The 21,935-nt window shown below is 47.6% G+C and overlaps 1 protein-coding gene across 3 annotated transcripts in view; it reads right to left on the minus strand.

Moving 5' to 3' along the window:
- Positions 1-21,935, minus strand: part of VANGL1 (VANGL planar cell polarity protein 1) — a 609,741-nt gene that overhangs the window by 19,163 nt on the left and 568,643 nt on the right. For all 3 annotated transcript variants that reach the window (XM_069635702.1, XM_069635704.1, XM_069635703.1), the window contains exon 7: positions 17,693-17,930. In XM_069635702.1, coding sequence (XP_069491803.1) covers positions 17,693-17,930 — 238 coding nt within the window. The remainder of the gene's footprint in view (positions 1-17,692; positions 17,931-21,935) is intronic.

Raw genomic sequence — 21,935 nt, forward strand, 5'->3', positions numbered from 1 at the left:
CTAGGTTCAACAACGTCAAGAAATTCCATTTCTCCAGTTGGCCGAGCACTTGCTACAACGTGACTATCCAGAATTTTTGGGACTTCAGATACTTGTTCAGGCGGCGCAGGTCCAGCATGGGTCTCCAACCCCCTGTCTTTTTTCTGACCAGAAAGTATCTGGAATAGACTACGGAGCACTGTAGCCATTGGGGAACGAGCTCTAGTGCCATTTTCCGCAACATAGCTCGCACTTCTTCCAGGAGCTGGGCGATGTGCTGCTCCTGACAGGGAACCAGTGAAATATGATGGCACCTGCGTTGGAACTCCAGGGTGTGCCCCTGGGCGAGAGCCTCCAGCACCCACCCATCTGTCAGTGGTGATAGTCATCCATTCGCTGACAAACCTAGTCAGCCGGTCTCCCACCGGGGTGCACGAGTGAGGGCCAGACAACGTCTTGGCCACCGACACCCTGCCATGCGGTCGACGCTGACCACTGCTACCGTAGGCCTGGGAGCGACCCCTGTAGGTTTCCTGTGTGGAGGATCATGGAGGTTGCCTGTATGATGTGGAGAATCCTTTGGATGATCTGCTCGATTTCCCCCTGGAGGAATGAAAAGACTAGAGATGCTGCTGTAGAGTGCCAAGGGTACGTGCCGTCTCTGTATAAGTCTTTATGGCTTGAAGGGACTCGTAGACTGCCTTCCCGAACAGATTTTTGCCGAAGAGCATGTCCAGCAACTTAGCATGAACGTCCTGACGGATGTTCAAGGCCTTCAACCGGTTTCCAATCTACCGGAAACCCGTTCCGGCGATGTCCACGGCAACCGAAATGGCATGGTCCGACGCCACCTCTTCCCGAAAGAGGGCGAGAGCTTCCATTTTCTTGTCATCACAGAGGAATTCCAGTATCTGGCACAGCTTGTACCAAAGCTCCAGGTCGTATGAGGCCAAGATAGCCAGAGCAATAGCTGCCTTGATCGTGGATGCCGCCATGCATATGAATCTTTCCCCATGGCGCCCATCTTCACCTTGTCCGGGGGAACTGATGATGAAGCCGGATTAGCAGAACGTTTCCTTGCGGCAGCCGACACTACCGCGTCCGGCGATGGACGTGACCTCAAGCACTTGGGCGCAGAGTTCGGCACCCTGTATTTCTTCTCCAAACTGTCTCGTTTGGTTGGAGCCGTGCACGGGTTCTTCATGAGGGCTGGTCCTTCCTCCCAAATGTTGTCCAAAAAGGGTACCACCATGATAGTCTTTCTCTTGGACTCTCGTCGCTGATACAAGAAGCCCCCTTTCTTGGTTTCCTCTGGAACCAGCCGTAACAGCTCAGAGGCACTGGGGATCGAGTGGAATGATCCCACCTCGTCTGGAGACTATGATGGGCGTCCAGGTGCAGTGATTCATTGTCTGCCGGGACTAAGTCGTCATCTTCGTCGGTTTCCATGGCCATCTCTGTGCCAGTGTCTGTGTGTGTATGCGGGTCCGCTGGTGGAATCTGAGCCAGGCATGGTGGAGAAGGCAGATGTGGAGGTGTTGAATGACACTTTCTCTTTTTACGCAGAGGCTGATCAGGGGCCTGCGGCACCACAGATGACGGGGGTAACCTCTGCTGGAAATTCGTCACTAGGGTGTGGAGAGTCGACAGGATTGTTAGGCAGAAACTTGTGCAGTTCGCTTAGGGACCACTGCAAAAGGCTTAAGACTACAGGTGTTGGCGGTAAACCCAATTGGTAGCAGTCTGTACCACCCAGGTTTACCTGGTAGCTGTGGCTGAGCAGCCAGACTTCTCTCAAGAAGAGTTAGACAGTATATAGAGTATACAAGATAGGTACCAAAATACAGTAGCACAAGCCAACACTGACCAGAGCTTTGGTAACTAAGTATATAATTATTTATTTAAAGACACACTTAGAAACACTCTAGCACTATTATTGTAAGCAAGTTCAAAAACAGAGTCACTATTAATATATATACATCCCTTATTCCTTATTAGACAAGTCTTAGTTAACACCACTTATTTTCAGACAGAGGTGAGCGCTTAACTAAAGATGGCACTCCAATAAGTTATCAAAAAAGGGAGGGATAAGGCAGAAATTAGAAAAGCACACAACACTAATACTTTAGAAGCACCCAGCAAGGCAGGAAAGTCTAAGTCTACTTGTGAGCAAAGCGTTCAGAGGCCAGGCTCCCTCTTAGAGAGAACAGAGCACCAATACGCCCAAGATCACACAGTTTGAGAGGCTTGAAAAGTTTTGCAGGGAGTTCAGAAAAGAATTAGTTCAACTCAGAAAAGTCCAGGTAGCCAGCCTAGGGCCAACCCAAGTGGTAAATTGAGGATTTAAGAGACACCCCACATAGACCGTTGCGAGGGAGGCCAGATGGACACAGTACCTTGAAAGTGGAGAGGATCCTCCAGCGGGGGCAGTTGTTCCTGGCAGCGGGTGCAAGTCGCGGCGTCGTACAGAGGAAGAGATGATCTCGACGTGGAGGAAAGCTGAAGGTCGTTGCACTGCCAGGGAAGAAACCAGCCGCGAAGTTCTCCGGTTAAAAGGTACTACCCTTTTATTCGCGGTAGTGGTAAAACGTGGTATTCCGGTTGCCGGGGTGCTTGGCACAGGAAAGGTGGCCACGAGAAGACGAAAAGGCGGGCAAACTGGTATCCCCACCAGTCAAAGGAAGAAGACTCTTCGGGATGAAGATCTCCTCTGTCTTGAAAGAAGTGGAGAGACGGTTCAGCAGGGCTCCACCGGTGGCGCCGTCGTTGAAGGTCGGCTCAGCTTCTCCCTCTTCGGATTCTTTGGTCCTGTGGCGACTTCTGAAGTTCCAGTCTCCAAAGCCCTGCTTTTATGCAGAAAACCCCCATTCATCAGTCCTAGCTGTCACTGAAACATGCTAAGTGGTGAGCCGGGGCGGCTCACCACTGGGCCAATCACACAAGAGTGCGACTTGAGTTGCCGAGGCAACTCAGTCCAGGGTGCCTAAACCCCCCCTCCCACACATCCTGTAGACCCAGACAGAGTGGCACCACTTTTGGAGGCTTCTGTGGTGAAGCCCGCCAAAAAGTGGAACAAAGGGCTCGACTTGGCTTGGAGTTACAGAGGCGAACACAAACACCATTTTAAAACCGAGTCCTGGCAAAAAGACCCAACCGGGGAATAAATATTAAATAAATAACCCGGCGGTAAAGTGGTGCGTTTAAAATGAATGGGAAAATCCCATAGAAAATATTCCGGTGGTAACCACTGCCACCAGCCAGAAACTCGACGAGGGGGGACCCCTACCAGTACTTCCACACTATGATGGTTTGTACTGGTTCTGTTCCCAAATTAAGACTAGTAAAGGCAGTGGTGACTTTACATGCCCTGGGAGACAGTAGTCAGTCCCAGGGTATGGAGTCTATGTTTGGGGGTCACTACGACACCCCTGCGTTACTGCACTGAGGGTGCTGTGTAACACACTTACCACAAACCACATGAAACCCTATGGAGTAAAAGACCCCATAGCTCATAAAACACATTACAAAGTCAAAGGATATCTCAAATCATGTCTAAGAGTGGGAGAAAAAGAGTCTCACTCTTAGCAGGAGAAAAAAATAAACCCCAAAAATCCAGCAAAGCTGCTGGGGGACTCGCTAGGTTTGGGAAATTAGCCTTAACAGAGAATTTTCCCTAACAAGGATGTCCATGGATATATCCCTCAGTTGTGGAGGGACCGATGGAGCACTAGGCCCTGCGCCGTCATCGTCCTCGTGGACCGTATGTATGGACTCTTGGTCGTTGTCTGTGGAGGAGATGTCCATTGGTTGAATGCAAACGTTGGAGGGCTGTTTTGGGGCCTCCTCGCACCCCCCCTTTCCTCCCTGAGGGTTTTGAACCGGGATCTGGACCGGTGTCTCCCCCCCCGCCCCAATCCCCAAGGGGTGCTTGCAGTCTTCCCTGCTTCCTCAGAGGCCATGTTGCGCCTTGGAGGCAGGGATACCTGCTGCACCATAAGAGTAACACTCATCGGATCGGCACCACAGTGGTTGTCACAGAAGCGGTTGATGAAGTGGTCGACAAGGACCTTTGGCTGCACCCATTGAGCCTGCTTTGGCTGCACGTCCTTCTCTTCCTCTGGCCTTGGCTTTTTTGATTTGTCCCGTAACTTGGCCGGGGTTGACGACTTCATCTTTGAGGAGAAGCTCCATGGCAGGATGGCTATGGAGGTGGACGGTGATAGCCTATCCAACCTGTGACCCGCATCTGCGGCCTACCCGTTGGAATCGGACTTGCAGCTCTTGGCTTTATCCTGGACCCCCACGGATGGGGCAACCTCAAAGGACTTTCACCTCTTCCCAGTGGGAGACCGCTTTTCGGACTGGCCGGTCCTGGGAGATGCAGAACCCTGCTCGGAGCATGGGTCAGAGGACTTGATCGAATTGAGCCATGCCGCCAGCCTGCTATGCAGTCTTCCTTGGTCTTCTACGAGAAGTCCAGGCATATCTCGCACCTATCCTCGCTGCGGTCCTGTTGCAGGCAGTAAAGACATTGTAGAGTTTTGTCCTCCATGAAGATGTTCCGTAGCCCACATTGGGTGCAGGGCTTGAAGAGGGTTCTCCCCTCCCTTTTCTCGTCCGTCATAGTCAGACGGCGCGAAGTAGGCCCAAGGCGGCCTTCCAGAAACCTCGACGAACAACCACCCTTGAGGGGTGCGCAACTTCACCAACAAGGGATCCAAAAATACAACTTTTCCACGAAATATCGTGGAAAAAAGTCCAACATGGCTCTTAGAGCAACTTCAGAACTCCCCTCACTGAAGTGTGCGGTAAAAATATGAAGATGGCTGTCAGAGGTGGGTTTTAGGGAGAAACCTGTCATTAGATGGGGACAGTATGACCCAGAGGACAGTAATTGGTTTAGAGGAGAAATACAGTTTTAAAGTGAAAATGAAACTTTCTTTTACCAAGGATTCCCAGCTTTAAGATGGGGAATATTCATGAGCATTTGAATCCATGCCAGACCCCATGCTGTCGAAGCGCTCAATACAAAAGGGGTTGGGAGGTGGAGCCAGTGGACAACAAAGCAACCTCCAATATGTAAAATCCTTGTACAAAAATGGTAAACAAAGGATACCATTGTAAATGTATTATCCTCACCCTGAATGGAAAACTGAAAGTCCCAATATAATGCTAGCCTGAGGAAATCTTTTAGAACACCATCGTACTTTAAAACAGACACCAAGAAATCATGCAATTAGGTTACCCAGATGCACATGTTTGTCACAAACTTACAGCTCGTTCATGTTATGCATCATGTGAAGACAATTTGACAAAAAGGCAAACTTTGGATACAAATATCTTCCCATGTCAGTGCCAATTGACTAAGCAATTGTGAGACCTGTGTTCTGGCTACTCCTTTACATCTGCATTTATTTTGTAGTGCTCCTGAGGGCTCTAAAGGTGAGCAGGCCTCTCAAGCAACCATCCACAAATTGCAGAGGTGCTAGAGGGTAAAGCCCATGCAGAATGTCACTGCAGCAGAATGTTGACAAGTACAAAGCTGCCTTTACATTCTATGGTATTTTTCCGATTCCCTGTGATAACTTTGCAGTAAAATGTACTGCTTTGAACAGTGGCTGTATGAGCCCCTTCCAACCTGGCTAGACAGGAGACCCACCAGGGCATCTGTCAGAGCCACTTCTGCACCAGAGGTGTTGTGCGGGAGTTGAAGGGGCCACAGTGCCAAACACCCCCTTGGCCCCTTGGTGTTCTTTGTATAGGCCGGATGGTACAGTAATGTTTGTTAAGCCACTTTTCTGGCCAGAGCCCTCATGTCTTTCAGAACTGCAACTCCAAAAATGCAACTGGGCATCACCAAGAAAACTACTCTTTTCTTCTATGTTCGTGGTGTTCGCAGCTCCACTCCCTCCACAAGCAGTGCTCTTCGTGACAACAGGACAGAGGAGCGCATGCATATTAGGTAAGCCCCTGAGTGCCGGAATACAGCAACATGTTTTGTAACCTTTTGTTATTACGGGCGGTAGGAGATCCGTTTCAATAATCATCGTGCTCCAATTCTACACCAGCAGACCGATGTGTGGGTTTTTTACAGAGTGCTCTCTCTCCTTCAAAGATGGCCACCCTCATCGGAAACACCGAAGTTGATCGATAAAAAATTGGCGGATGGACCATTTAGCCAAATTCGCCCTCTACCAAAAATACCGAACATGAGGAGCGGGTGTGTTTTCCCCATCTATACACCCCTATTTTGTATTGTGTGCCTTTCGAATAATTCAAATCTAGGTGAGTTTGTGCCTGTGTAGGGCATCCGCTTGTTCTTTCTGCCATCCTCATCTCTCCTTCAACCCTATGGCACTCCCCATCTCCCCAATCTATTCTAACTGCTATACTATCACCTATCCCCCTTCTCTCACGAAGTCCAGAAGGAAAAAGTTTAAAAAAAGATTTCCTGACCACTAACCCTGGCCTACCTATTGCAGACACCTACATCAGCGCAACTTCCATACAGATTGTCACAGATATCCTCTTTTTTATAGTCCCCTCTCCGGATCTCTGGACTCATCTTATCTCTACTCTCTCCTGTCTTACCCACAGCCAATAATGGTGGCACTAGATCCTCCTCCTCCTGGTGTACCATGCCCCTGTAGCTCTCATCGGAAAACCTTTAAAGGCTGAGACTTGCTTCACCTAGCCATGCTAAACGTTTGCTCTGGCATCAAACACACTGCTGACATCTGCCTCCTCCTCGAAGACCTTGACCTTGATATCCTCACTCTTACCAAGACATGGCTTCAAGGCCAGCTCAGTCACTGCTTTTGACTCCCTTCTCCCCGATGGCTACAAGATCATCTCCAAACCTTGCCCTAGTCGTGATGGCGGTGAGGTTGCCCTGATCTTCCGTGAGTGGGTCCCTTCTTCCCTTATAACCACCAAGCCATACAACTCCTCTGAGAGCCTGGTCTGCAAGCTGGTCATCTCTCCTACTTCCTCCCTGACCATTGCCACTATCGATCTACCACCTGGCTCTATCAACCTGTTCCTCTCAGAATGGGCTGATTTTCTCCTCTCTCGGATCTACGTGATCAGACCGCGGCCGATTTGCCCGTGGCCGGAAAGATTGCATGAGAAAGGTGCAAACCACCAAAAGTTTGCGCCTTTCTCATACGAACACACGTACATACCCACACCCCCACAACACACCCATGACACACCCCCACCCACACCCTCAACACGCCCCCACCCACACACCCAACATAAACAAACTCCACTTACCTTTTTCCTTACGCTGAGTCCCTGCAGCACCAGTTCCCTTTCACTTCTGAGATTTGGAACCTGCACCGCAGGGATCTTTTTTTTCTTTTCTTTTACGGGGTCAGCAGGGGATTCCCCCACAACCCCCGCTCACTATACTGTGAAGTATAGTGAGCGGGGTGTTGCGGGGGACAACCTTGCAGCCCCCGGTGTTTTTCTTTTTTTTCACAGGTGTGCTGAGGGGGTGTCCCCCGCTCACTATATCACACAGTATAGTGAGCGGGGACACCCCCGCAGCCCGTTTTAAATAAACATTTTTATTTTCTCGGGTGGGCTGCGGGGGTGTCACCCGCAACACCCTGCTCACTATACCACACAGTATAGTGAGCGGGGTGTTGCGGGGGACACCCCCACAGCCCGTTTTTTTGTATTCATTTTTTTTTCACGGGTGGGCTGGCTGCGGGGTTGTCCCCCGCAACACCCTGCTCATTATACCACACAACTGCAATGCTACCGTCAAACTTTTGGTGTTCGAACATGGTGGTGGTAGCATTTTTAGCCCTTTTTGAACGTGCAACCGTTTAGATGCAATCAAAACGTACAATACCCCTCTCTCCTTACATCCACCTCTAAACTCCTCCTAGGGGACCCCCCCCCCCCCCCATGTCCCTGCCACACCCCCCTCCCTTAGCCTTCCTCTCCTCCTCCTCCTCTTGCATCACATCAGATGAGGTCTTTAGGGTTGTCCGCTCTATGAAGGTCTCCTCTAAACAGTATCTGCAGAAATTGTTGAAAATAAAATAATGAATTGAGAAAGGACTGCATCTTTTGCAGATTAATTTAGTTTTCTGCATTTTCCAAAAATATAGGGGTGGGGTAAGGGTAATAGTTAATGTGTGGGGGGCAAGGGTTCAGGGGGTCTCGCCCGCAATATTAATATAAAAAATAAAAAGATACAGTAATGTCTCAATTCAATATTTGAACGTACATCACCTCTAAACTGGCCTTTGCTGTTCTTCCAGAACTATTAAAGGAGAACTTCAGCTCCCTTGCACTTGCTGATTTCTGCAATCACTCTCTTACTACCGGGTCTTTCCCGTCTTTCCGGAAGCATTCTTGTGCGTCCCCTCTTAAAAAAGCCTTCTGCCGAACCCTTATGTACGGCTAACTACCGCCCCATCTCTATCACTCCCTTCTTTGGGAACCTCCTGGAGAAACTAGTCCTCCCACAACTGACCCAGCATACTGAGAGCTGGTTGGTTGCCTACACGACCATCAATCTGGATTCCGAGCATCCAGAGGCACGGAAACTGCTCTCCTGAACACCAGTGAAGAACTGTTTGCATCGCTGGACTAACTCTCCTGCTGTTCTCATTCTACTTGATCTCTCCTCTGCATTTGATACCGTCAACCACTCCATCCTCATGAAACGGTTGGAGTGGGCACTGGATGGCTGATCTCCTTCCTCAGCGACCGTCCTTACCAGGTTGCGTTGGGCTCCTTCTCTACCACCTGTGGCGTCTCCCAGGGCCCCAACCTCTCACCCTGGCTCTAACGTATATGTCACTCCACTTGGTCAACTTAATTCCACTTTCTCCCCCCACTTCCAATGTTATGCCGATGATACCCAACTCTTCAAACTTCCCTCTGATCCTCTCGCTTCCTCCATCATTCCCGACTGCCTATATGTTCTCCAGTCTTGGTGTGCCTCCAACGATCTCTGCCTCAATGCCAGCAAGATTGAGATCCTCCCTATCAGGACTCCTGCTCCCTCTTTCCTCCCTTCACTCTGTCCACCCTCTATGGGCTCTCCCCTCCTCCATCTGAAGCCAGAAACCTTGAAGTCATCTTCAACTCCTCTCACTCTTTCCTCCGTCACATCTTGGACCTTGCCAAGAAAGCCAATTTTCAACTCCACCTCCTCAGGGGCATCCTTCCATTCCTCACTTTCTTCTAGAAGCTCAAAGTCTCTAGAGCTTTGGAGCTCTCTAGGCTTGACTACTGCAACATCCTCTTCCTCAATCTGCCCTCCTCATCTCTCCGCCCTGTCCAGTTTATCCAGAATAGGGCTGCGAGACTGTGCTTTGGCCTCAAGCCCAGGGACTATCTCTTCAGCCCTAAAATCTCTCCACTGGCTCCCGGTTGCTGCAAATATCAAATTCAAATCCCTTTGCATCATCCACAAGGCTTTCTGCTCTGAGGCCGGGGTCCACGCTATCTACAACTTGCTCTCACCAAATACTCTCCCTCCAGATCTCTACGCTCCGCCGGCTCCAACTCTCTGCGAGTCAACCATTTCTATAAGCAGCGAGCTGGCAGACAATCTCTTACCTCAACTGACTCCCTCCTATGGAACAGCCTCCCCCTTACTTTCCATCTTGAGCCGGATCTCCTGAAATTCCAGAAGCACCTCAAGACTTTCCTCTTCACCTCCTCCTTCCCCCTCTCCCTCCCATGCTAAACCCCACAGTCGATGAGATTGGTGGCCCAGGGCCTTATGTGTCCCTCTGGGTCCTGGCCTTCCGCTACCTCCCGCTCCCAGCACTTGCCCTTTGCACACACTGACCCATTTTCACTCAGAGGACTGCACTCTTTTTTTGGCAGTGGACCATTCTTTACCATGTGACTTCTGCCAGGCACTTACTAGCAACAGACTTCCTGGACCTTGCCCCTCTGTGGAAATCCCAACACTTACCCACTTTCCCTTGTCTCTTCTCTCTTGCACTTGCACGCTCTGAACGCTCACAAGGCCTAGTAGAACCAGCTCTATCTTGCTCATCATTGTTATTTCATTTGCCTCCCCTTGCCCTGTGGGCGCTTTGAAACAATTTCTTGATGTATAGGCGCCTTACAAATGCACAATAAATCACAAATCAGAGGGATGTCCTCAAAATCATAAATTGAATGGACTGGAGTTTTCCTGCTCAATAGAAAGAAATGAGACACCAAACAGCCGACCTACCAACCTCAGACGGAATCAAGGAGACTGGTGGGGCAACAGAAAATGAAGAGTGAGAAGGGACTGCACATGAGACACATCCTCCCCAAACCCAATTGTAAACAAAACTCACCAGTGCATGGATGAAGCCACAAGGAAAACGAGCAGCATGTGCACATGGCTGCCACTGTTCAAAAGGAGACTAAAAAAGAGGGCTGGGTAAAAACATTAAAGCCTTCCAGAGGGTCTGCCAACAGTCAGAGAGACAGGATAAGCAGAGACTGGCCAAGGGGAGCATGTGACCAGGGGGACCAATGGAAGTCGGTGCAGTGTTAAAATAGGAACGCTGTCTCAGTCAGCACAACGGAAATTGAAAAGCATTCAGCTCAGTTCAGGTGGAGCAGTGGTGGACCAGGTGGCCAGGCAGTGGGCGGACAGTAGAGTGCTGATGAGATATTGGCAGTGTTCCGTGTGTGTGCAGGCAAGGTAGTTTGTGTGGCATAGAGTGGCATCAGTTGAGTGGGGTGTGGTGTGGTGAAGGGGGTGTAAAATGTTAGTGTAAAAGATAGCAGGGAGAGAAGTGTAGGGGATTTAAAGAGGGAGTGTGTATAAGTGGTAGAGAATAATTTGTTTTTTTTTATAATAATTACATTTTATGTAGCGCTTTAATCTAAAGCGCTTTACATAGGACATATTTGCATACATTACTATTACCCAATCGAAATTGGTACTATGGGGCAGGATAGTGGTGAGAATGTGAAAGGTAAGAGTAATAGTGGGGTGGGAGGCGGAGAGCGATCATATGAGACAGTCAACTAGACAGGGGTCATTCAGGGAGAGGCGAGTGGGGCAGGAAGAGGATGGAGAGAAGTGGGAGGAGAGGTGCAGGAAGTGAGGGTGGCAGAAGAGGTGAGATGGAGAAGGGAAGTGGCATATATAGGGAGAATGAAGTGAGGAGAAGGAAACCGAGAAAAGGGGTATTTATAGGAGGTAGAAAGGAGAGAAGTGAGAAGAGTACAGGTTGTGAGGGAGAATAGGAAGATCACAGAGGAAGGAGAGTGCATGAGGGGAAGAAACAAATTGAGAAATCCTGGTCACAGATTGCTGTGAAATTCACAAAGGAAGCTACATAGAGAGGGTCACAGCCTTTAGGTTTTGGTTAGGAAAGATGTTTCCATTTTCTACTTTTCCTCCATAGACATCAATGGGACCCCCATTTATTTTTGCTGTTGTGTTGAACCTTTTCTGACTTTGGGAGGTAAGTGAAGCCTTTTTGCTCCCCTTAACTTGCTAAACTGTTTTGGGGGCACTGATCAGACCATATAGCTATCAGCACAGGAGAACTATGCTCTCCATAGTTAAGTTCTTATTTTCCCCTTCACATATTACCTCATGTCAAGTGTGATCGACACACTGTGGTCCTTGAACTTTGTTTTTGGTAACTTGCCACTTGCAATATGTACCCTGGGTGGGCTGGTGGCAGCAGATATATTTGTGTCTTATTATAGCCTTGTGTGCTTTTGCATTTTACCGTTTAATGACATTTTTAGTACCACATATAGAGGGCAGTGACACTAAATTTTTGCCTACTCTTTGGCCACCTTGTAGTTTGGCCTACTTCCTGTCCAGTAGAGGCTGGATGTGCCATAAATGGTAAGCCCTTTCCCAGAGAAAACTAGCTTTTGCGGTTGAAGTGGAGGTCTGTGTGTGTGGCCGGATGTGGGGGCTGGGTTGTCGGGACCCGGTGCACGTCCATTCCAGTGTGTGCGATTAGAACAGTATGGACGTTTTCAGACAAATGACACGGAGGATGGCTTTGCACAAGGGAAGGTGGAGCATCAACTCTTACAAGAAACCCCTGATCAAGTCCTTCAAATATTTAATTGATTCTCGACCATGTTGATCTTCAAAGGTCTCTGTGTACAGGATTCATTCAGTAAAATGGTAAATATAAGATAACTGCAACAGAAAGTCTCTGTACAACATAAGTATCAATATAGAAAAAGGAAGCTGGACACAACATCCCACAAGTACAACTAGGTGTTTATCAGTGATGCTTAAATCAAAACACAAAACTGACATGGGGCCCAAGCGCCCCTTGCTCCCGATTGGCCCACAGTGCTTTTTTAGCACCCAATCCCTCGCCGGTAGGCGAGCGCCAGTCCCACCCACGAAGGACCACACACCAAGGACTGTTTCCTGTCCTACACCTGTCCACATGCCTGTCCCTGCCTCCTGTCAGCCACTCTGTCCAGCTCCGACGCTCCTGCCAGCCTAAGGTATTGCTATCTACTGCCAGCCCATATAATAAAGTTCCCCAAGGCACTATAACTCTGCTTGAGTGCCGATCACCCCAGGCAACCACTGCCACTTGCCACCTAACGCCCAGTGAGCCGCACGCCGCCCACCAATACGAACTGTAAGTCACAGAAAAATTGCTTTTCAGAAGGCCTCACCCGTATAACCTGTGACGCCACCATAGGCATTCCAGATGAACTACTAATGAACCTTTATTTGACTTTATCGCCACTGATGCACTGTAAACTTACATACTATTGTCCGTGCCACACCTACAGTGCTAACTGGCAATCTCCCTCTTCCTGTCCCGTCTGCATCTTTATGCCTTAACAATAAACATACTAGTGTCTTCGCATATTAAACCACTGTATTTTAGCTAAATGTATTATTCTGAACTTAGATGTTGCCCCATTGCATCTTAGCTTAAGTGTTCTACCAGAACCAGCTGTTGCCCCACTGCACTCTAGCCAAATGTATTATTCTGAACTCAGATGCTGCCCCATTGCATTTTAGCTTAAGTACGCTACCTGAATCCAGGTGTTGCCCCACTGCACTGCGTTTCTTGGCCTAATCTATGATTGTCAAACCTAGATAGACTTGCCACCACTCTGATTCCTACCTGTCTGCATAGTGTTCTTCGCCTAATCTATGACTGTCAATCCTAGACAGACCCTGTGGCCATACTAGTATTTACCTGCCTGTACAATTGTTTTAGCCTAATCTGCGATCGTACTTGACCTTGCCTTTGCAGCTCTTAGCATATCTGTACCTGTCTAGTCAGCCCATATTTAGGACCATGCCTAATCTGCATATGTCTAGGCCATTGTAGCTTAGAGTACAATTGCACGTGTCCAGTCCACCCAACTTCTAGTACACTATCTAAACCACACATGTCCATGTAAGGCCAGGTCCTAGACTAACTTGTACTAATTTACCTAGTTACTCATTGCCCACTACTATAATGAAAACCTCCCAAACGTATACAGTACACTTTGCATTGATCCTCCTTACTATCATGGCACTTGCATCCGCTGCCTCTTACCCACCTAAAGATAGAAACATGATTCTAAGGGCTAGACTGTCCAATCTACATGAACCATCATCTTACCGCCCATTTAGGGGCTTTACCAACCTAACTAACCCCATGAACAAACATTCACTACACCCCTTGGCGCCTCATCCACCAAGCGGCTAACATCTACTTCAACCAAAAAGATACAACCACCCATTACCAGACCAACTAGCTCCCTTTGGCTAACCGGATCACTCAATGCTAGATCTATGGTAGCCCACGCCGCCAAGATCTCAGATACCCTAACCAATGAGAATCTAGACCTACTCTTCATAACTGAAACTTGGCTCCACAAGCCTGCTGGCCCTGCTATTATGCTAGCAATACCAGACGGCTACCAACTGCTAAGAGCTGACAGACCCAATACCAAAGGAGGTGGTCTAGCTATTATCCACAAAGCCAACCCACCTATCAGACTAGTCACTACTACACCATCTCAGTCCTGTTAACTTCTCACTGCCAAACTCCAACTCTCATGTAACCACACTCTCACCATATATGTGATCTACAGACCACCTGGACCACAAGGAACTTTCGAGGAAGACCTAACTAGCATCCTGACTAACAATACTAAAGATCACACGGAAATCTTACTATTAGGAGACCTCAAACTTGGCTTTAATGACTGCAATGACAAACATGCCACATCTATCGCCACGCTACTACATGACTATGGATTAATGCAAAAAGTCACTAGCCCCACACATTCTAAAAGTAGGACTCTAGATTGGGTTGCCGACTCAAACTGCAACATCAGTATCACTCCTCAAATATGGACAGACCACCACTTAATCTCATTCTCTGCCTCACTTGACCTTACCCACCCTAAACCTATAATTATGGCCCCGCCTCTCCCTACCAGAAGTAAAAAAGACATTACAGCAGAACTCCTTCCACACCCTTAACAATATCACAGACCCGACCTTACTTGTGCAAACTTCTAATAGCACTATGACCAAGGCACTAGATCTGGTCGCCTCCACCAAAATCCGTAAAGGCAAACAACTTTTACATTTCAATAACTGGTTCACACCTCAACTGAAAGACCTTAGAACTCAAAAAAGAAAATTGCAATCAATCTGGCGACACTCGCCTACTGAGGAGAACAAAACTAAGTTAGTTACCCACGCCAAACAGTACAAAAAGGAAATTATTAACACTAAAAAGAATACTTACGACAGAATAGCTAAAGCCAAATCTGACACTAAGGAATTATTCTCCATCCTCCGGGAAATGGAATCACCCATTCCGCAAACTGATAATACCCCCAAAAATAAGCTCTGGTGCACTAATATTCAAAATGCCCTTGCAGGAAAAATTCTCTCTCTTCAAAATAAAATTGCAACTAAAAAAGCTGCATTGCTATTGCCAGTGGAGCCTACTCCTTTGGTACAGCCCTCCCTAAACCAGTATAATAACACCCCTCACCTTTTCAGATTCAAACAAATAACTATACTAGAGACAGAAAAAAATTATACTCTCTCTAAAGCCTTCCAATTGCAAAGGAGATAACTGCCCCACCCAAATCATAAAAGATGCTGCGAGAGACCTAGCTCCCTTCATCTCCAAACTGATTAATGCCTCCTTTAAAACTAACCTAGTGCCCAACAACCTTAAACAGTCTTGGGTCCTACCTTTGCTAAAAAAACAAACCCTCGACCCCGCCATCCCGACTAACTACAGACCCCATCACCATTGTCCCATTCCTACTCAAAATTATCGACAGGGTAGCTTACTTGCAAATTCAGGAATACCTTGAAACAAACAACCTTCTAGGCTCACGACAATCCGGCTTCCGTCCCCTTCACGGCACTGAAACAGCCCTGATTGACCTTAAGACTCAAATTGACGAGTTGAAGGATAATGGAAAATCAGCTATGCTACTCCTCCTTGACCTCTCGGCAGCCTTTGACCTGGTAGATCATGCAGTATTATGCAATCACCTTGGCTCCGCTGCCCACTTTTCAAGTGATGCCATAACCTGGGTACAATCCTTCCTTGCTAACCGGACAATGAGAGTCTTATCCCCCCTGGCAGCTGCTGATCCCATACAAGTCTCCTGCGGTGTCCCCCTGGGATCTTGTGCGTCCCCCACCATGTACAACATCTTTACCAAACCTTTGTTTGACAAGTTGGACAGACTGGGCGTCATCTACACTAACTATGCAGATGACACTCAGATCTTTATCCCCCGTTCGGGTAACTTCCTGGAAGATTCCGCTTTGGTAAACAAGATATATCTCCTCATCCAGGCTTGGATGGCATCCCACGGCCTCTGCCTGAATGACGACAAAACAGAGATTCTGATCCTCGGCACAGAGACAGCGATTAAAAAACTTGACCTGAATCATGCCTTGTTTAACATTGACAACAATGTCATCAAAGTGATGCCTGCAGTCAAAATCTTGGGGGTTTATCTGGACTCAACACTCCCTTTTAAGAAACAAATAAATTCCCTAGCTTCCTCCACAGCCTATATTTGTAAACTGATACGAGCATGTAGACCATTCCTATTAGAGGCTAGCTGTATTACCTTAGCTAATGCACTTATCATTTCCAGATTGGACTACTGTAATGCACTATATGCGGGATCTAACAAGTATATCCTTAAACTCCAAACACTCCAAAATAACGCTCTGAGAGTAGCCTTAAACGTTCCTAACAGAGCCCATGTCTCTACCTCCAGAAGGAACATCCACTGGCTAAAAATTAAAGACAGAATTACCCTCAAAATTCTCTCGCTCACATCCAAAGGCCTCAACAATATAGCTCCTCCCTACCTAGCAAATAGAATTAACAAAAGAACCTCAAACCACCCCACTAGAATGACCAACGCTTTTACCTTGATGGTGCCTAGATATAAAAGAGCACAGCTGGCGGTGCTAGTTTTCCAGTCATAGCAGCCCAAAAATGGAATAAACTCCGGCGCAAGGTTCTTTCATGGATATGATCGAAAGACATCCAACGTAACCACCCTCTCTCACTAGAACCACTCGTCCTGAGTGTCACCGTTTGACTATGCCTTTTATTAAACACAAACCCCCACAGGGACTTCTGTTCTACTACTGCTAGTATCCTGGATACTCACTGGATCCATCCGGGACTACAAAACGGTGGCTGATTGTTCCCTAGCACTCTATGTTCCTGACACTTGGCATTAATTGTATAAGCATATTCAGACTAACGTTGCTGAACTGTCTCACTGCCTATTCTGTTTTCCATTGTAACTAAGTTCTCAAGTATCCTTGTAATGTTTGCGCCCGGCTACCTGCGGGTTTGGTTTTTGCGCTATATCAAATAAACAAACAATCACAGTAGAAGACACCAGATCCGTGGGTATGGAAGGAAAGTGCTCAACAAATTCTTGACTGCAAAGAACACAATAATCACAATGAGAACAAAGCTTTAAACCAAATAACTGCATAGTATACAGGATAATACCACAGGGCACCCCATTCATTCAACTGAAGGTAGAGTGGACCTAGACCGATCACAAAATGGAACTAAAATACCTTCAGGCTGTTCAGTCTCCGACCATGACCTGCAGGAGCACAGGCAATGCAGCACAGGAAGCACCGATCAGTCTGGCTGTACTGCACCAGGACACTATAGTGCCAATGGCCCCTGCATCTCCAGGCTTTAATCCGCTAAACTAAACCCACTGAACCCATCCAAGATTTAGGTCTAAAAAATCTCAGATCTTTCCTGTGCGTCACAGTAGCCGCAACAAGACGCAGCAGATTCAGCGGAGCACCCAAGAAGTGGATCAAGAAATAGTTCTGGTTTTCAGCAGTCAGGTGGTCATTCTCATCCGAATATGTCCTCTCCCCATCCTCAGTTGTGGAACCTGTGAATGCAAAAGCTTTCTCTTCCTATGCTAAGGACAATGCCCAGAGATCAGATTTCTTCCAGGCACAATCTGAGAAGCCAAGAATCCAACAGTGGGCACATGTGAACAAAATGCGGAGAACGCAGGCACTCACAAATGGGCTTGTATGCGTCAGATCAAGAAAACAGACTATGGCAGTTCTGGTGGGTGTGCTTTAAAGTTGGTAAGTGCCAGCATACAAGGTTGTGCCAGGAGCTGCTTGAGGAAGTTAGGGAGCCACGGAACCTTACAAAGAAATGGAGTGCTGAAGGCACATTTTTACCTTTGGCGTCATGTTATTGGTGATGGAGAAGGACAGATGCTGCAAGATGCTCTCCATTGTGTGGTACTGCTGCTGTCGGGTGGTACGCAGATATTTCTGCAGCGCTCGTGCCATGGAGGGAAAAATTGCCTGTGCTGCAACCCGAGGGTCCATCACCTCCGCTGGAGACTGCTGAGGTTGCTCTTCTTCCTGTAGCCTCTTAATGTGTGTGAAGGCTTCTTCCACTGCTACAACCAGTCTGAAGGAGACACAAGTAACATTTATTTTAGTTTTGGTTAGAAACTAAAAAAAGTTTGCTTTCGTTACCCAGGAGGTGTGATCAATCAAACTTCATTTTTACATCATGAAACATTTTACATACTCCAAGCACACACACCTGGTTAAGGATGCTATTATCATGACTGATCGTTTACGATACGAGACCAATTCCGTTGCATGAAAGAAAATCTGGGACTTAGTCAACACTAGAATAATCACACTAAATATGAACTTGGCCGTGGCTGAAAACATTGCACAAAAAAGAAAGATACCAAACAGACATGACTTGTACATGCTTATCTTCAAAACATGTAAATGTGCATTGGGAAGCCACATTTCACAGTACAACACTCCTGCAAGACAAGCCCTGTAAACGCCAGCAGTTACTGTAACCTAATAAAATGTAGCTTATTCAAGCATCCAGTAATCTTTGCACAAGCAGTTGTCTAACACTAACTAGAGCACTCGCTCTTTCTAAACTTGACTACTGCCAATAGCTTCCTGCAAACTCCCCGCTGCCACCACCACGCTGCTCACCCTCCTTGCAACACTCGCTGCTCTCCAACCCTACACCACACTCCGCCCCCTCCCACATACTCCGCAAAGCCCCTCCACCAAATCCCCCCAACCGACTGCCTTGGAAACCTCACAAACACACTCATCTCTAACAGACGCACCCCCTGCACCTTGCATAACAACCATGTGTAGACAAGAAAGACTTAGAGCTCGCACAATGACTGCAGAATTCAGCACACAACCCCCTCCCCATAGCACACCGAAACCAGAGATTGAGCTCCCACACTATTTCCGAACACATCCCTCTCCTTGAACATCCACACACCTGCAAACAACCACCCACCAACCAAACCCCACAATGACGCCACACAACATATCGAACACAGCCGCCACCCTCACCTCCACTAATATATACACACCTCACATCAAATGTGCCCTCCTCAATGTACGCTCCCTCCCAGCTCATGCATATGATATTCACATCCTCATAACCAACAATATTGACCCATTAGCCATCACAGAAACATGGTTACATGAAGCATCAGGCCCCGTTGTTGCACTTGCGCTACCACCAGGCTTCACCATACTCAGACATGACAGACCTGAACGAGCAGGAGGTGGAGTAGCCATCATCTACAAAGAGAACCTCCACTTCCGGCCCGTCAGTCATTCCTCGACCAGGAACTCTGACCTATTATCGACTAAACTCACACTGTCCCCCAACAGCACTATCAATATTCACTTACTATACCGTCGCCAAGGCCTCACCCTAGACTCTCAGGAAAACATCATCCACATTCTCAGTAATAATATCAAAAGCTCCACTAAGACCCTCTTTCTAGGAGACCTCGCTCTAGGATTCAATGATGCTAAAGACAAACCAGCGGTCACCCTCATAAAGGAACTTAGTGACCTAGGCTTCACCCAGAAAGTATAAAGTCCCACTCACTCTAAAGGCTGCATTCTCGATTGGATTGCGGACCATAGTTGCCTCTCTACCATCACCTCTAACACCTCACTGCCCTGGACCAACCACAACTGTATAGAATTCTCCGTTCCCATCACCAAAAGCCACAAAACTCTGACCCCTGCAATCGCAGCACAAGTCAGAAGCTCTAAAAAGCTTAAAGAGGACAACCTGCGCCCTTACCTCAACATCCCCATACTAGCACCCCCATTCGTTACCAACCCAAATATTCTAGCAGACATCTACAAAGATGTCATCACCAAAGCTATTAACGAAATAGCACCACTCGAATGGAAAAAAGAAAAGAAATCATTACACACCAACTCCTGATTCACTGAAGAACTGCACTCATTGCGCTCCTGCAAAATAGCAGCATTAAAAAACGGGCAAACCCACCCCTGCAGCAGTGCCAAAAACGAATTCAACCTAATCTCCAACCAATACAAAGCTGCCAACGCCAACAATACACGAATCTCCAATGCCAAATCACACTCTAAGGAAATCTTTGCCATTTTTAATGAGCTCATTCCCCCCCCCCCACCTCCCAATACACCAGATGAAATAATCAAAGATGAAGCTTGGTGTGCTAGTATCCAAGCTGCCATGTTACACAAAATTGACCTTCTCCAAAAGAAAATCAAGGACCACTGCTAAGCCTTACTTCAACAGACAGGGACCAACCCCACATCTGCCTCGTCCAAACCCGCCATACCGGATTTCTCCTTCAGGGACGTCACCGAAATAGAAGTTATTAACTTACTAAAAAAGCTCAAATCTTCCCCTTGTAAAGGCGATATATGCCCACCCAAGCTCGTCAAAGACTGCGCAGACTGCTTTGCGCCGCTTTCCACGGCCTTCATCAACGCGTCTTCTAAATCAGGCATTAACCCGGCCAGCCTCAAAGAGGCCTGGGTCCTCCCCTTCTAAAAAAACCTACTCTCGACCCCCTACAACCCAACAACTACAGACCAATAACCACAGCGCCATTCCTTCTGAAATTACTGGACAAAGCAGCCCATTGCCAAATTCAACACTTTCTAGAAACCCACTCCATCCTAGGGACCAGGCAATCAGGCTTCCGGAAAGGACACGGCACCGAAACAGCCCTGGTAGATCTGAAGAATCATGGATCTATCCAAATCATGGATAAAGGCAAACCAGCCCTACTGCTCCTCTTAGATCTTTCAGCCGCATTCGATCTGGTCGATCACAAGACCCTCACCTCACACCTCACACACTCAGCAAACTTCTCCAAAGAATCAACTCTCTGGGTCACCTCCTTCCTTGAAGGTAGAGCCATGAAAGTCTTCTCAGACACAGCTAATGCCACACCCACCACATTCCACTGCGGGGTCCCTCAAGGCTCATGCACTGCACCCACAATTTACAACTTGTTCACTAAGCCTCTCTATGACAAGCTTGACTCACATGGCATCATATATACGAATTACACGGACGACACACAAGTACTTCTACCTCTCTCACGATCATACCATGAAGACGCCAAGGCACTCCACAGGATTTACTCCATCATCCAGGCCTGGATGGCGATTAATGGCCTCTGCCTTAATGGAGACAAGACTGAAATCATGATACTAGGTCAACAGAGCACCCTAGACAAACTGGATAAACTGTACACCAACTTCTCCATTGACAACTCCATTATCCCTGTATCCACAGCTGTCAAGACACTGGGAGTATACCTAGACCCCTCTCTATCCTTGACCAGACAAGTCAGAGCAATCTCCTCATCTACACACGCCATCAAATCATACCTCTCAAAACCTAACTACCTCTCAATAGACAGAGCAACCATTGGAGCCAAACTGGACTATTGCAATCCCCTCCTAGCAGGCACATCAGCAAAAAACCTAAACAGACTACAAGTCACACAGAACAATGCTCTCCGGGCCGATTTTAGCATCCCAAGAAGAGAGCATATCTCCCAGGCCAGACACTCAACCCAATGGCTCCCGGTCAAAGAGCGGATCACTCTCAAAATCCTCACCCTCACACACAAATGCCCCTCTCTTTCCGCCCCGTCCTACTTATCAGAGACCATCTCCAAACCCTCCTCCTCACGTCCCACCAGGACACAATACACCAACTTACTCCATATCCCACGCATCAAAAAAGCCAAAGGCGGTGGCCTAAGCTTCCCCTACATTGCTGCCAAGTCCTGGAATCCACTACCTGCAGACAGAGCGGAAAACTCATTCCAGTTTTTTCGAAGGAAACTAAAGATCTCCTTCCTTGCACAATAATATGCAACATTCGCTAACCTATGTAAATATACTTCACTGTAAATATGTACAAACGTTCATACTTTCTCCTGTAAATCTTTCTACTACTCGTGTATATGCAACTAAGATATGTCTAATAAGTGCCAGGATGGTCCCGGGCGATGTGCGCTCTACAAATCCGAATAAATAAATACACTATTCCTTGGTACATCTAACAAAATGTAAACCGGCTCCAGGTACTCCAAAACAACTCACTAAG

Source organism: Ambystoma mexicanum, chromosome 7p (assembly GCF_040938575.1).
Source record: "Ambystoma mexicanum isolate Mex_15411 chromosome 7p, UKY_AmexF1_1, whole genome shotgun sequence".
NCBI lineage: Eukaryota > Metazoa > Chordata > Amphibia > Caudata > Ambystomatidae > Ambystoma > Ambystoma mexicanum.